Source organism: Wolffia australiana, chromosome 4, assembly GCF_029677425.1.
Source record: "Wolffia australiana isolate 7733 chromosome 4, ASM2967742v1".
Lineage (NCBI taxonomy): Eukaryota > Viridiplantae > Streptophyta > Magnoliopsida > Alismatales > Araceae > Wolffia > Wolffia australiana.
The window spans coordinates 6947839-6964548 of NC_135838.1; the positions used below are offsets into that span (position 1 = coordinate 6947839).

Below are 16710 nucleotides of genomic sequence, written 5' to 3' on the forward strand. Positions count from 1 at the left end.
GCTGATGACTTCGTCTTGGTAGTCACGCTCGATTAACCGTCCCTTCATGGATGGATCAATGAGCGCAACAATGAGGCAGACCTGGTTACGAGTGAGGATAGCTGAATATTTATTCAGCTTGATATTCATTGCTTTACAAGCATTGTAGATGGAAGTCTGTTGCCGTGAATATATAACACTATTCACTTGAAACAAGGTTGATTCTCTGATTCCTCGTATGACACTATCAAGATGTTTTGTCATAGCTTTGAGGATGACAATTGCTTCATTTGCAGTTGGTGACTTAGATTGACAAGCGAGGGACATTGTCATCACAAGGGGCTGCAATATCCCTGCAAAATCTTTGATCATCTGCCACTCTTCATCAACCAGCACATGCTTCTTCAAGACATTTCCACCATTACGTCAATAATATCCCTCTTTTCAACGCTTGCGACTAGCATCTCATACGTTGAATTCCACCATGTAGTGCAGTCTAAGGGTATCTTCTTATGGTTGGATAATCCAAACTGCTTGCATAGTGATACATAGCGCTCAGCGCACTGTGTTGACCCACGTATAGTAGTCACAATGTCCCTCAATCGGAGCACTGTGTCACCCAGAGTGGATGAACCGAAGTCATCAATTGGGGTAGACATGCGCCAAACCGTGCGAGCAGATCGCGCTCGTGCAGTTCCCCCCCCCCTCCCGTCTGTAGGTTGGCCCCCCTACGGTCGTCCCCTGCCGCCCGCCCCCCTCTAGCCTGCTCCCCCCCCCCCCGCCCCCCCGCCCCCCCCTCCGGCCGTCCCCGCCCCCCTCCACCCCCCTGCCCCGCCGCACCGCCCCCCTCCTCCCCCCCCCCCTGCCCCGCCGTGCCCCCCTCCCCCCCCTCCACTGGCCCCGTCGTCCCCCCCCCCCCTCCAGCCCTTGGCCCTCCCCGCCGTCCCCCCCACTTTCCGGCCCTCCCGCCGTCCCCACTTTCCGGCCCTCCCTGCCGTCCCCCACTTCTCGGCCCTCCCCGCAGTCCCCCCCCACACTTTTCGGCCCTCCCGCCGTCCCCCTCGCCGCCCGCCCCCTCCACCTCCGTCCTCTCCCACCCCCTTCCGCCTCCACCCCTGGCCGCCGCCTCACAACCAACCCCGCCTTCTCTCCACCCTCCTCTGGCCGCGGTCCCCCGTCCAACCACTGCCGCGTTCGCCGGCACCGTCTTCTCCGGTGATGCCGTCTGGGCGACACGGTGGCGCCGCCCTGGCCTGTCGTCTGACGCTGCCGCCGCATCGTATTATTTTTAATTATTAATTATATTAATAATTAAACATAGTAATTATACCACTTATATTAAGAATTAAATATACTTATTTTATTTTCCAAATCGTATTTAAATTTTTTTAAAAAATCCTTCTAAATGTGTGAATTTAGTGCGTTGTGCGGTGACTGCACACGCCGTTTTGTGCGTGCAAAAATTCGCACACTCGGTGCAAATTTTCGCACCATACTGCACGACCATCTCTAAATTGGGGTGAATCATCACTGTCATTGGCACCAAGAATATAACTGTCATCTAGAATGACTTACTCAAATGGTGCCTCCGTAACCCGTAGTGAGTTGAGCCCATCCTGGACTACAAGGTTGATTACATATGCCACACATAATACGTGCCTACTTGTAGTGAAATGATGGTCCCCTTGCTTCAATTCATCTTCTAGAGTGGCCATCATCTTCTTGTTATTTGACGCATTGTCTGTGGTCACCACGCACACCTGCGTAAAAATACATCAGGAATGTGAGAATGTCATTGCACAGACTATTATTGATTACATTCTTATGCATACATTTCACTTTAAGTCAAATTCCGTCAATATTTGGACAGTTGCACTAAGGTTTTCCCTAGTGTGTGATCCTTTTCAATTGGCGTATCACAATCACACACTCACACAGTTTCCACTCCTTGTCCATCCAATGCATAGTCACCACTAAGAATGCAATGTTGTTTTCACAAGTCCATACATCTAGTGTTGGTGATACACGCGCAACGTCAGCCAGTTTTTGTCGTCTGGTTTTTTTCATATCTTTGTCAAGAGCATGTGCTTTGACTTTGATAGCCCTTACAAATGAGATAGATATCTCTTCTTGTGTGATGTAACAGGGAAGTCTTATAAACTACTTCCTAACAATCGCCCACGGTGAATGAGATAGACATATGAAGCGCACTAGTTCTTCATATTCTCTATTGTACGACCAATATAATATTGCTTCTTACTACCTCTTATATCAAAATATTTAATCACTGACCTCTCCCTTCTGAAGCTGTTCCCCTTGCCTTCAAGGATACGAAAACCTTCCGATGAAATTTTTCCAGATATCTCCACAGATGAGTGCTGCTCTAATATTTGCTGCGGTCCACAATTACAGTACATATGTTGCATCTGAATTTTTGTCGTCTGAGATCAGACGTATACCTCAACGCATCGCATCTATTAATGCGGGGCTTCTTCTGTTCTCTAGTTGTGCCACTGTCTGATGACTCATCCTCCGCAGACATAACTGTGAACTCTAGGCCGTGTGATGATTCACCATCTTCCATCCTAATATTTAAAAGGAAGGTAACATGGATAAAACATCTGTCAAGCGGTCAGTTCAGGTTCTTTTTCCCTCGAGCTTTTTCATCCACATAGGAGGGGGCCAAATCCTCTTTAGTGAAAGAGTAAGAGAGTGAAAAACATGGGTAAGAGAGAGTAAGAGAGTGAGAAACAGGGGTAAGAGGGAGTAAGAGAGTGAGAAATAGGGGTAAGAGGGAGTAAGAGATAGTGGGAGTATTTGAGAGGAAAAGAGTGAGAGAGAGAGGGATTAATTGAGAGGAAGAGAGTACGAAAGAGAGAGGGAGTGTTTGAGAGAATGAGAATGAGTAAGAGAGTCATTGAGGGAGTAAGAGAGTGAGAAATAGGGGTAAGAGGGAGTAAGAGATAGTGGGAGTATTTGAGAGGAAAAGAGTGAGAGAGAGAGGGATTAATTGAGAGGAAGAGAGTACGAAAGAGAGAGGGAGTGTTTGAGAGAATGAGAGAGAGTAAGAGAGTCATTGAGGGAGTAAGAGATAGTGGGAGTATTTGAGAGGAAAAGAGTGAGAGAGAGAGAGAGGGATTAATTGAGAGGAAGAGAGTACGAAAGAGAGAGGGAGTGTTTGAGAGAATGAGAGAGAGTAAGAGAGTCATTGAGGGAGTAAGAGAGTGAGAAATAGGGGTAAGAGGGAGTAAGAGAGTGAGAAATAGGGGTAAGAGGGAGTAAGAAAGTGAGAAATAGGGGTAAGAGATAGTGGGAGTATTTGAGAGAAAGAGAGTGAAAGAGAGAGGGAGTAATTGAGAGAGAGTACGAGAGAGAGAGAGGGAGTATTTGAGAAATTGAGAGAGTAAGAGAGTCATTGATAGTAAGAGAGTCATTGAGAGAGTAAGAAGTGAGAAACATGATAAGAGAGAGTAAGAGAGTGAGAAACAGGGGTAAGAGGGAGTCAGAGAGTAAGAAATAGGGGTAAGAGATAGTGGGAGTATTTGAGAGGAAAATAGTGAGTGAGAGAGGGAGTAATTGAGAGAAAGAGTATTTGAGAGAATGAGAGAGAGTAAGAGAGTCATTGAGAGTAAGAGAGTGAGAAACAGGGGTAAGAAGGAGTAAGAGAGTGAGAAATAGGGGTAAGAGGGACTAAGAGAGTGAGAAATAGGGGTAAGAGATATTGGGAGTATTTGAGAGAAAGAAAGTGAGAGAGAGAAGGTGTAACTGAGAGAAAGAGAGTACGAGAGAGTAGGGAGTAATTGAGAGAATGAGAGAGAGAGTAAGAAAGTCATTGAGGGAGTAAAAGAGTGGGAAATAGGGGTAAGAGGGAGTAAGAAAGTGAGAAATAGGGGTAAGCGATATTGGGAGTATTTTTGAGAAAGAGAGTGAGATAGAGGGTGTAATTGAGAGGCGTAGAGTACGAGAGAGTAGGGAGTAATTGAGACTCTCAATTTTAGAGAAAGAGAATGAGAGAGAGAGAGGAGTAAGAGAGTCATTGAGAGAGTAAGAAAGTGAAAAACAGGGGTTAGAGATTGTGGGAAAAATTGAGAGAAACAGACTGAGAGAGAGACAGAGGAATAAAAGAGTCATTGAGAGAGAGAGAGGAGTAGAGAGTAATTGATAGAAATAAAGTGAGACATAGGGGTAAGAGAGAGTAGGGAGTAATTGAGAGAAAGAGAGTAAGAAGCCAAGATATAAAATGTAACTAATCTCGGGTATGAAAAAACATGATAATTATCCATGAAAAAACATGAAAAAAATCCAATTTGCAGGAACTAATCTTCAATTCTCCATTTTGCAGAAAATAAACTAACCCAACAATAATGGGGAAAAATGATAATTTACCATTGAGGCGTCTATGAATCCTGAAACTCATCTCCATGACGTCTATGTTTTACCAATTACCATTGAGGTGTCTATGCTTCACTGAGAAGCCAAGAGATAAAATAAAAATGATAATTGATTTAGATCACACAGATATGTGATCTAAATCATTATCGGGATGAAATAAATATCTGATCTAATATGAGATAGCTGGATTGTGTAACGTACATACATGATACCTTACAATGGAGGCAATTTTGGCCCAAATTTTTTTGGGAGTGAAGAGGGAAACTGAACTTCAGTCTTCAGCTGGAGGACCGGAGCAACGGTCAGAAACACTTAATGAGACTGAGAGAGAGAGTAGGGAGTAATTGAGAGGAAGAGAGTGAGAGAGAGGGGAAGCCCAACTTAGACCGATGGAGACAGACGGGGGGAAGTCTTCATTGTCTTCACTGACTCTTCAGCGGTTCAGCCCGAGACCTCAAATGCCCGAGTGCCTTACGACCCCCGCAGCCCGCGACCCGCAGACCCTTATTCAAAGTTTTAGAAAAAATCCGGCCAAAATCGCATAATCGCACCACACACGACCGTGGGCGATGTGCGGTGCGATCTACTGTAACTTTGTCAGATGTGTGGCCCGAAACATCGAACAGGACTGCACATCGGCCTAAAATCGCACCGGTCGTACCCAAAGTTTCGGCTGCTTCTCTGTATAGTTCTGGATCGTCCCGGACGTGGACGATGGACGTGACGGGATGAATTTCGTCCCATCCGACATCCAGAGTAAGTTCAGGGACTAAGGATGGGATGGTTTTTCGTCCAATGATAAAAAAAACGTCCCGTCCAGTCATACCGGGATGATTTTTCGTCCTGTCCACTCCTCCCGGACGAATTTTGGTCCTGACATTCGTCTCGGACGAAAGACACCCATTTTATATTTTTAATGTATTAATATAGATTTTTTTCAAGTCTTTTAGGGAATTACTGAGGAGATAGAACGCAAAGGGGCATATGTACAATTATTTCTGACTTGCGTCGATTTGCACACACGTAAATATATAGGGACTTTGATGTAAATTGTCATTGCGAGGCCACATGGCAACATCTCAACCACGGATGTGAATCCGGCGGTTTTCTGTCCTGATTATCCGGCCCATCGTCTGAGACCTCCGAACGGACGGCTTTTTCGTCCTATGAGACGAAAACCGTCCCGTCTTGTGATACGCGGGACAAACTTTAGTCCTCATCCTCCTCATCCCCCGGATCTCTCTCTCCTCTCCTGCAGCTGTCGGATCAAGATCCAACGGTGGGGATCATCCTTAGAAGATATAAAGATTCATCTGTTTGTCTCGTTTTGTCATCCGTTCCGTCATCCCCGGTCACCTCTGAGGTCCAACAAGTCATCACCTCAAAATGTCGACCAGCAGCCGTTGGATCAAGATCCAACAGTGGGAGTCATCCTCAGAGGATATACATATTAGTCTGTTTGTCACCTCACCTTCCGTCACGTTTCGTCATCCGTTCCGTCATCCCCAGTCACCTCTAAGCTCCAACAAGTCATCACCTCAAAATCTCGACCAGCAGCCGTTGGATCAAGATCCAACAGTGGGAGTCATCCTCAGAGGATATACATATTAGTCTGTTTGTCACGTCACCGTCCGTCACGTTTCGTCATCCGTTCCGTCATCCCCAGTCACCTCTAAGCTCCAACAAGTCATCACCTTAAAATCTCAACCTGCAGCCGTCGGATCAAGATCCAACAGTGGGAATCATCCTCAAAGGATATACATATTAGTCTGTTTGTCACGTCAACGTCCGTCACGTTTCGTCAGCCGTTCCGTTATCCCCCGTTCACCTCATCCCCCGGATCTCTCTCTCCTCCCGCAGCCGTCGGATCAAGATCCAACGGTGATGATCATCCTCAGAGGATATAAAAGATTAGTCTGTTTGAGCGGTGACAGACCCTCGACTCATCTCTTTCAGGGTGGCGGGGGGGCGATGTTAACGGTCGCTCCGCCGCGGACCGCCGGCGGGGGGCCGCGATCCCGCCGCCGGTCCGCCATTATCGCCGCCGCGGAAGCTCCCCCCGGCGCGGTCGTGGTCGGCGCGGGTCTAGCCGGTCTGGCCGCGGCGGCTCGGCTCCGCGCCGCCGGCGTGCCGGTCACGGTCGTCGAGGGCTCGGACGGGTTGGGCGGGCGGGTCCGCACCGACCGCGTCGACGGCTTCCTCCTCGACCGCGGGTTCCAGATCCTGATCACCGCCTACCCGGAGGCGAAGGCGGTCCTAGACTACGAAGCCCTAGACCTCCGCCGGTTCTACTCCGGCGCGCTGGTCCACGCCGGCGGCGGTCGGTTCCACCGCCTGGCCGACCCGCTCCGGCACCCGATCGACGGCCTGCTCAGCCTCCTGAACCCGATCGGGACCCCGGCGGACAAGGTCCGGGTCGGGCTCGCCCGCCTCCGCGCCGCGGTCCGAGCCGACCCCGACCTCCTCACCGCCCCCGAGCTCCCGATCCGATCCCGGCTCGCCGCCGACGGCTTCTCCCCCTCCATGGTCGACCAGTTCTTCCGACCCTTCTTCGGCGGCGTCTTCTTCGACCCCGACCTCTCGACCACCTCCCGACTCTTCGACTTCGTCTTCAAATGCCTCGCCCTCGGCGACAACGCCCTCCCCGCCGCCGGCATCGGATCGATCGCCGACCAGCTCGCCGCCAAACTCCCCCCCCAATCGCTCCTCCTCCGCACCACCGCCCTCGCCCTCGACCGATCCCTGGTCCGAACCGACCGCGGCGACGTCCCGGCCCCGCTCGGCGTCATCCTCGCCGTCCCGGCCCCGGAGGCGGCCCAACTCCTGGGCCGGGGCCCCCCGCCGGGCCGGCCGCCACGTGGCACGACTTGCGTGTACTTCGCCGCGGACCGCGCCGCCGTGCCTGGGCCCGTGCTGCTGCTCAACGGAACGGGACGGGGGCGGGTGAACAACATGTTCTTCGCCAGCGAGGTGGCGCCGTCGTACGCGCCGCCGGGGACGGCGCTGGTGTCGGCGTCGCTGATTGGGGCGGCAGCGGAGGGGGAGGACGTGGCGGCGGCGGTGGCGGCGGAGCTGGGGGAGTGGTTCGGGGCCGCGGAGGTCGCCACGTGGCGGCATCTGAGGACGTATAGGATTGCGTACGCGCAGCCGGATCAGAGCCCGCCGACGGAGCTGGTGGGGAGGGAGGTGCGGGCCGGCGGTGGGGTGTACCTCTGCGGAGATTTCATGCGGTCTGCTACCTTTGATGGGGCGCTCGTCTCTGGGAGGCTCGCCGCCGAAGCACTCATCAGCGATCGGTGGTCTCAGGTTTGATCTTTGATTCCCTGCCTCTGAATTTTTTTCTGTTCATAATCGCTGGAGTTGCACAGGGCCGTTTTCGTTGTTCTGTTCTCTTTTTGTGAAAAAATTTGAACAGATGTTCCAACAATTCACACAATCCCAACAAAATTCGCACAATGCTTACAAAATTTGCACACTATGTAAAATTGGCACAATACGAACAAAATTCGCACAATTAGAACAATTCACACAATTCGAACAAAATGCGCACAATGCCTCAGAATTTGCACAAAATTTGCACAATCATTTAAATCCGTACAAATTGATACAAAATTACGCTGAATTTACATATTTCACACTAATTCTCTGGAATAAATATTCATAGTATTTTTTTTGTTACTAAGAGTGGATGTTGAGTAACATTAACATTAAATAAATAATATTAGTAATTCAAATGATCCTAATAACAAGTTTTTAATCATCTACGCTTTTGTTCTGTTCGGATAATCGAACATGACACAATTCGCACAAAACTGCACAAATAGAACAGAATACATGTCTATGTCTAGCCCATCGTCGTCCCTGATTGGCGAGCCGGCCAATAGTTCAGCGTGGCAGATCAACTAGTTGACCGTGTATCCGCAGTCAATAAGAGACGGAATTGCTGATTAAAACCACTGATGAAATAGGAGCAATTCTGATTGTTGCTAGGCACGAGAAATAAAGAGAACTGGAGAGAGAGCTTCGTCTTTGTGGACAAGCTCATGGCCTCTGAGAAGGAGAAGGTGAAGATCAAGCTCTCTTACATAGCAGTGCCATCACAGATCATCTGCTCGATTCCTTCACCGTCTCTTCCAGGTGTCATAAAATCCCCAAGTAAGAGATCAAGAACGTGAGCCCGATTCTTCAGCGTCGTCAGTAGATCGATCTTCCTCGTGTTCGTTTGCGTGTTAACACTAGTTGGGATGGTAATTCTTAGCGAGCAGCCTGATCCGTTGATAGCCTTCTCGTCGATACCCTGTAACACAACAAGTGAAGAGTTGGCCATCCATTTTTTGACTACCCAGCTCGGCGGTGGTGTCTCTCAGCCAGCGATGGCGCCGGTTGAGGAAGACAAAGGATTTAGAGAATTCTGGAAGCAACTGGATGACATGGGTTACCGACCATGCCTTCATTTCAGTGACGGGTGTAGGCAGACATCCCAGGCAATTAAGAAGGACAGGCGGAAGTATCTCATGGTAGGCGTCTTGGGTGGGCTGAACCACCAGCGGAACCAGATCGTCGACGCCGTTGTTATCACTCGGATTCTGGGGGCTGCTCTCATTGTTCACGGTTTACAGGTCAACCACGTCTGGGTAGACGCAAGGTAAATAGAGAAACAGAGAGAGAGGACTGGGTGAACGACGAGAGAGAGGGGAAAAATCGAGTGGAGTTTTTTGAAAACGTATAAAAAATTCGCACAATTCGCACAATCCGAATCGCACACGGGTCTGTGCGATGCCCTGTGCGAATTCATTTTTGTTCTGTTCGGATAACTGAATAGAAGGCACAATTCGCACAAAACTGCACAAATAGAACATAACACACATACCTACTAGAGCATAATCAGGGTGAAAGAAATTGAACCCAGTTCGAAATTCTTCTGCTTGATGATGTTTCTCAAGGGCAGTCGTTCCATTTAGGAGGGCAGCAAGAAATTTTCCTCTCAGACATTGCTCGTCCCTTCCTGCCCCTTATGCCCAAATCTTGTCTCTACATCGGGGTCCCTGCCTCTTGTGATTGTCTCCCCTGCCTCTTGTGACTCCTCCTCGGTCGATCTCTACCTCCTCTGTTCGGCCTCACACTCGGCCACTCTCTCTTTCTCTCATCTGTCCTTTGGCTCCATTCTATCTTCTATGGAATCGGTGCATTTCATCATTGAAATTACTTCGAAGTCGATACGTCTCGTTGGGATCATATTTTTGGTATCAGACCCATCCATATCGTCTTCAAGGGCGTGTATTTCAAGGGCGTATCTGGTATCTTGGACTTCCTTTTTGGGACATTTCTTGATTTTTCAATGTCCATAAAGGCTTATGCAACCTCTTTGGCTTGACCATAACTGATGGACCATATCCTAATCCTTTTTTAATAAAGGTCTTGGAGATCACACCATTGTGTAAATAATGTAAGACTCATCTATTAGCTTCTCATATTTCTCTTTTAATTATTTATATCCATCAGTCTACTCACTAGGTGAGGTTTAAAGCTATCCTAGTGTCTATTTCCCTTTCCTTTGGAGAGGCCTTCCTATCTTCTTTTAACCACATCACTTTGAACACATTCTTCTTCTCTTACTCTCCAATGTTCTTTTCTTTCCTTTGTCCTTGTTTTACATGGGATTCTGACATGAAGCCTGGACCAACTTGATCTATTTTCTTCCTGCTTTTTCCTCTCGTTGTTAAAATTGTGAGTAATAAGCAATCCTCAAATGACCTCCCCTCAAAGTCCCTCAACTCTTTGGAAGTTTTTGAAGGTGTTAGGGACTTGTATAGTTAAACACAACTGCTCTATCCACAATATGTCTTTGGTGGCTCAAGGCAAAAGACCATTTGCACAATCATGCCATAAATTGACCTGACAGTTGGGTATAATACCATACAAGGACTCATATAGATCGGACCAGTGAATATTTCTCCTTTTGCTTCTCCACACTAATTTTTACGTGAATAACCATACACTTTACATGAGTGGGAGAAAAAAATGATTACATCCATATATTTTTTATTTTACTCTTGAATATTATATGAATAAGAATGTTTAGAAATATCTGAAGATAAGTGATCATTGCATTATAATCTCATTGTAAGGTAATAATAATTTCAAATGTTCTTACAAATTCCTTATCAACATCACAAGTGAATGGTAATTAAATTGATTTATTTCAATGAACTTAAGTAATGTATAGAAGTGTGACTGGTTTGTATATCATGTGATTTCGGCAAGTAGTATATGGAATATACAAGAAATCATAGAGAAAGATATGAAGGATTTATTAAATAAGGCCTTCACATCTCATATAGATAAGAATATATTTGAATAACCTCGTGAAATTTAATCATTATTGCTATATTTTTCAAGGAATAACGTAATGTCAGAGTTTTAGTAGGTGGTTCAAATATTATAACTAAATATAATTACATATCTTATATTTGAATGTTAAAGTCTCTAGGGAACAATGTAGGCCCCTAACTAGGTGGCATTCCCTGCCCAGAGGCATGTGTGCTTATTGGGAGGGCGTGTTCGCATGAAACTCATGATCTGTAATGACGGAGTCCTATTTAGTGCTATGACGCACTAAGGGTGGTGGTGCCCAACTTGATCTTTCAGGCCATTACCCCCGTAGGGGGTGATACCCTACAGATGGTGTGTGTGCCCGTTCATGCCTTAGCGGGACGGATCAGGTGAAGTCTGCACGTTTCTGGGCACATGGGCCGACAGGCACGAGTGCGCAGACACCAAGCGCCGGCGCGCTAGCGCCAAGGGCCACGCGCGGGCGCCAACAATTTGCGCAAGCCCTAAGCGCCACGTGGGAGCGCCAAGCTTCGCATGCGGGCGCGAGATGCGCATGCCGGGCTGCATTCTGTGGGTGGAGCACGTGGAGTTGTGCGGGATGCTATGCAGCGGTCACGCGGGCAGCGCGCGCATCGTGTGTGCGGGGTGCGGGGCGGACGACATCCTGCCAAGAGACTAAGGCAATGGGGCACAATGAGCGCCAAGGCGGCATGGGGCGCATGGCGTTCCCGCGGGTAGTACAGGGCGAAAAGCGCTCGGCTTGAGGCACCGAATGTGGCGATGTTGCGCATACTGCATGCGATAGGCGTCAGCGCGGGTGCTAGTGGCGTGTGTGATCGTCAAGGCAAGGTGGCGTGTGTGATCGCTATGCCCATGGGCGCGCAACGCCCGGCCTGGGGGCACATGTGTAGCGGCAGGGCTGGCGGGCCCACGCGCGTGGAGCGTCAGGCCTCGAGGCGATGAGGCGACACTACCCTAGGGCGATGCGCCTCATCTCATTACTATGTATCATCCCTGATCTTCCTCCATGTAACGATCATGACTACGATGTAAACAGTTGAGATATTAATGCAATGACAATTTTCCTCGATGGGGCTGCATCCCCACACTCTCCTCTAACCCCTTATATGTGATCTTAAGCTATTGCAAAAGACTTCCGCTCCAAGAGATCGAGGCTGCTTGGTGTTCTGCTCCAAGCACTGAGGCCGGCACGTGCCACATTTGAGAAATTGACATAGCTCGGGATTTGACCGCGTGACAAACAGTGATAGAATACAAGTATTTTTTATAAATATCTTTCCTCATCCTTAGTCCTGGTCTTCATATTGTCACATCACAAAAATTTTGTATCAAAATTCCCTACCAATATTCTAGGCTACAAAAACCCTTGTGAATGAGAAGATGAGTGATTAAAATAGTCACATATCACAAAACAAAAGCGGCACGAATAAAATATATTTTCTCTTCCTCAACCACTTTAGACTCCAATAATAGAACTAATATCTCAAACATCCTTAGCCCCAAATAAATCTAAGATATTCCCCAAGAAATCTAATTTTCTTTTTTCTTTCATTTGTCCTTGTTTTACATGGGATTCTGACATGAAGCCTAGACCAACTTGACCTATTTTCTTCCCACTTTTTCCTCTCATTGCGAGTAATCAACAATCCTCAAATGACATCCCCTCCAAGTCCCTCAACTCTTTAAAAGTTTTTGAAGATGTTAGGGACTTGTATAGTTAAACACTATTGCTCTATCCACAATATGTCTTTGGTGGATCAAGACAGAAGACCATTTGCACAATCATGGCATAAATTGATCTGACAATTGGGTATAATTGATGGATATTATGTGGCCATCAAGCCAATCACACCACCATGTTTATTTATGTTAATTGAATAAAATACTTGCATTAATTATTATTCAGTGTGTTTATAATGAAGTCCATGAATACATGCAATGACTTAGTAAATTATGATGAGATGATAATATAGTGATCACTAGTTTTTAAACATGTATTCTAAATATTCTTATTCGATGGATAGTCGAGATAGACATCAAATTATCCGGATAGAATAACACTAGCTGATCCTACTTATACGATAAGTATAGGTGATCCTGTAGCTATTAGTGTGGCGACACTAAGGACAGATAGTGGGTGCTCTTTGGAGAAAGAGTTCACTGAATTGATCCGTAAGAATCCCTGAATGGTATTATACCTAAACGTCAATCAGGTGATTCAAGTCACGGTTGTATAAGTGATCCACTGACCTGAGACACCAAGGACATCTCGTGAATGGACGACTACATTTTGACTCCAAATTACGAGCCTCTAATATGGGATTCAAATAATTTATAGATCGGATGTAGTAAGAAGCTTACAGAGATGATTGAGTGGTCAAGACAGGGTCACCCACCCTTGGTATAAGAGGAGATTGACTCGAGGAAAATGATGCAGAAAAATCCCAGGCCAGGTTAGTGAGGATATTGGAGAAGGCATTCTCCAATGATCCTCGTTACGCATTAGTACTAATCGATGACCGATTAGGGTTTGACAATAAACCATAACCTAAGTTGTTCGAGAGTCTCACGAGGATGATGGATTATACATATACGATAACCGATGACGGTAAAGGTTCCATGAGAGAGTTCGAGACTACTCGGTATCTTCTAGAGCACGAGGTGTAGCTTGGCACCCCACAGGCTGGAAACTTAACCTATCGATTGAGTTAAATCAATCCTTATTTAATTAATGTATATGTTGATATAGTTAATTAATAAGGTTGGTTAATAAATGTTATTCGGCCATTAAAGTTATTAACAAGAATGATAAATGGGCCTAGAGGGTCATACGCACAAGGTCATAAGGGCATTGATGGATATATTTTACTTAGGTGGGGTTTTGAGAAAAATCTTAAGTGAAATATAAAGAGGGAAAGGGGTCTTATTTTAAGCCTGATTTGAGAGCCTCTCCCCCTCTCCATTCTCTTCTCCACTCATCCAAGGAAGAGTGTCTTCATGGTGAGGAGATATTCAAGATTTTCAAGAAGAGTTGAAGAAGACGTGCCAATCCAAGCGCCGAGTGATTGCGTGGATACTTCTAGATGCTGGACGTGTGAACGTCTTCAGAACGATCTCGGAGCGGCAAAGTTAAGGGTGGAACGAGTTCCTCAAAAGGTACACTCAGTATGTTGATTTTAAAGATCGATTGTGAATCGATCGACACGATTCCGCATCCATAGACCGTGTTATCCATGGCCGAACCAAGGCACCATACCCAACAATAATACCATACAAGGACTCATATGGATCGGATCAATGGATATTTCTCTAGGGATTTTTTCGACAATAATTTTTTAAAGATTAATCTTACTCTTCACATGAGTGGGAGAAGAAAGAGATATTCCATCCATATATTTTGATATCATTCTTAAATATTATATTTAATAAGAATTTTTGGAAATTTCTAAAAATAAGTGATTGTTGCACTACAATCTTATCGTGAATCAATAATATTTTCAAATGTTCTTATGAATTCATCATGAACATCACAAGTGAATTGTAATTAAATTAATTAATTCAATGAACTTAATTAATATCCATAAGTGTGATAGGCTTGTATGCCATGTGATTCAATCAAGTAATATATGGAATAGACTAGAAATTAGAGAGAGATATGAAGGATTTAATAAATGAGGCCTTCACATCTCATATAAATAAGAAGATAGTATAGGAAGGCTGTAATCAAATGTATTTGAATAATCTAATGAATACATGTTTTGCAGAATTTTATATTAATTGAGGATATGTATTGGAACATAAAATGAATTATTACTACTATATTTTGCAAGGAATAATCTAATGTGAGGGATTTAGTGGGGGGTGCAAATGAATAATTCCCAATTACATACCTTCTAATTGAATGTATAACTCTCCAGGGAACAGTGATATAATACAAGTACTTTTTTTGAAGATTTTTGCTCATCCTTCGTCCTGGTCTTCATATTGATACATCCCAAAATTTTTTATCATAATTCCCTAACAATATTCTAGGTTATAAAAACCCTTGTGAATTAGATGTAGAGTGATTGAAATAAACAGAAAACCTAAGTTAACAGATTAAAATATATTTTCTGTTCCGCAACAACTTTAGATTCCACTAATAGAGCTAATTCTCAACATCCTTTCATAGCCGCAAAATATATCTAAGATATTCCTCAATATCTGGTGAATAGGTTCACAGAAAAAAAAACATGGGAATCAATTAACTCAATATTTGGGGTTTAATATGTCATTCATAATTGAGTTAATCAATAAAATTTATGAGACATTGGCTCTCTAAATATGATTAAATAGTGATCAAAGGGCCATCTCTATAAGAATGACTGTTGTTGAGGTTTTTGTGTTTTAATGTACACTAAATTACATTAACATCATGAATTTATAATTAAGAAACTAATTTATAATTAGAGCTTAAAATATTTTAAGATTATGTTTTGTAAATGTGTTAAAACTATAAAATAAACTAGAACAATCATAAAGTACTTGGGAGAATGAAAAATGTTTTTTAAAGTTTCTGAAAATAGTTTTAAAGTATTAAAATGTTATTTTAATACTTTAAAATATTTCAAAAGGTCATTTCATATTTAACGTATGTTGAAATTATTTTCAGAAACCTTAGAAATATTTTTAAATACTTTAAAAATATTATAAACATTTTTCTGAATTTTTTAAACAATTAAAAGTATTTTAAATAGTGCAAAATTGACTCCTAAATAAATTTCTGGCATTTTAGTTCATTTAAGAAGGGCCCAATAAGGCCTAAATGGGCGGAGCCCATTAACCTTAGTGGCGGACCCGACGGGCGGATTTAACCAGTTAAATTCGAGGTCGGGTCCACTACTAAAGTTTGAATTAAAAATATATATATATATATATGGGGAGAACGAGATTTGAACCCAAGACCTCCGCCTCAGTAATGAAGCAACTTACCACTGCGCCAGAAGTCATCTCTTAGTGTAGAAATAAATTATTTATATATAATGTACTTTGGACCCGAAAAATCAAATTAGGAAATTCGATTTATTCCAAAGGTCGGGTCCGACGGTTGACTCTCCAAAATCATTTCTTATTTCTAAAAATCATATTTTTTCCGACTTTTGAAATTCCTATATTAAACCTTACTACTTTAATTAGCATTAATTACTATAATTAATTTTTTAATTAAGGAAACTTTCTATAAAACTTTGAAAAAATCATAAAAAATTAATTACAGCTCCTTTTGAGCTCAAATTTTTTTTAAAATTCTCAGAAAATTACAATCTACCCCTCTACTCCTATAAATACCCCTTCAGAGCAAGGGTTGAGGCATCCTCTTTGAAAACCATCTCTCTTGAGCTCTTTGTGTGTGAAGAAAGTGCTCCTCTTTGTGAAGTTCTTCCCCTTCAATTGGTGTGGCTGTGCTTCTCTACTCATAAGGGAAGTTTTTCATTTTGATCATTCACTCATTTAGTGAAAAGGTTGATAGATTCCTTCACAATCATAGTCTTAGTGGTGATTTTTCATATAGTATTGTGAAGGATAGTGGAATTTTGATCTTGATCTTTTGAAAGAAATATTTGAAGTTGATTTCTGTGATCTGAGAGAGATTTTTGATAGTAATTTGATCTGAGATTGAAAGAAGATTTGATTCTTGTGCTTGTGATATTATCATATACTCATCCATCATTGAGTGCGGTGATTGACTGTTGAATCAATCACGGGGAGTGGCATTGTTTTCCTTTTTACTAATCTGAGCAGGTGAAGAAGATTCAGAAGGCGGGGAGGTGACGTGGGTGGCATCAAGGATGTGACGGTGACGAGAGAAGTAGGCGTACGAGGAAGTGCTCATGACGGTCTACCCGAAGGCGTTCGGGGTTGAAGCTCGTGCACCAAGGAACGAGAAGTGCCACCGGAAGACTCCTCAGCAACTCTGTAAGTTGGGTGAGGGTACCTTACAAGGGAGGA

General features: G+C 44.5%; 1 protein-coding gene and 1 long non-coding RNA gene across 2 annotated transcripts; one reads left to right on the forward strand and one right to left on the reverse strand.

Moving 5' to 3' along the window:
* The first annotated feature begins 6311 nt into the window (after positions 1–6311).
* LOC144701757 (FAD/NAD(P)-binding oxidoreductase family protein) lies at positions 6312–7798 on the forward strand. Its single transcript, XM_078573507.1, has one exon. It carries the CDS (start codon positions 6343–6345, stop codon positions 7681–7683), a length of 1341 nt encoding a protein of 446 aa, XP_078429633.1. The 5' UTR covers positions 6312–6342; the 3' UTR covers positions 7684–7798.
* Positions 7799–8172: 374 nt separating this feature from the next.
* On the reverse strand, positions 8173–9607 carry LOC144702589 (uncharacterized). The gene is made up of 2 exons (XR_013581264.1): positions 9242–9607; positions 8173–8668 (listed from the first exon to the last, which is right to left on the reverse strand). It is a non-coding gene; the product is annotated as an uncharacterized LOC144702589 (long non-coding RNA).
* Positions 9608–16710: the final 7103 nt, after the last annotated feature.

Bases quoted from the DNA above. Each gene is read 5' to 3' on its own strand.
- LOC144701757 (XM_078573507.1), top strand. From the start codon at position 6,343: ATGTTAACGGTCGCTCCGCCGCGGACCGCCGGCGGGGGGCCGCGATCC.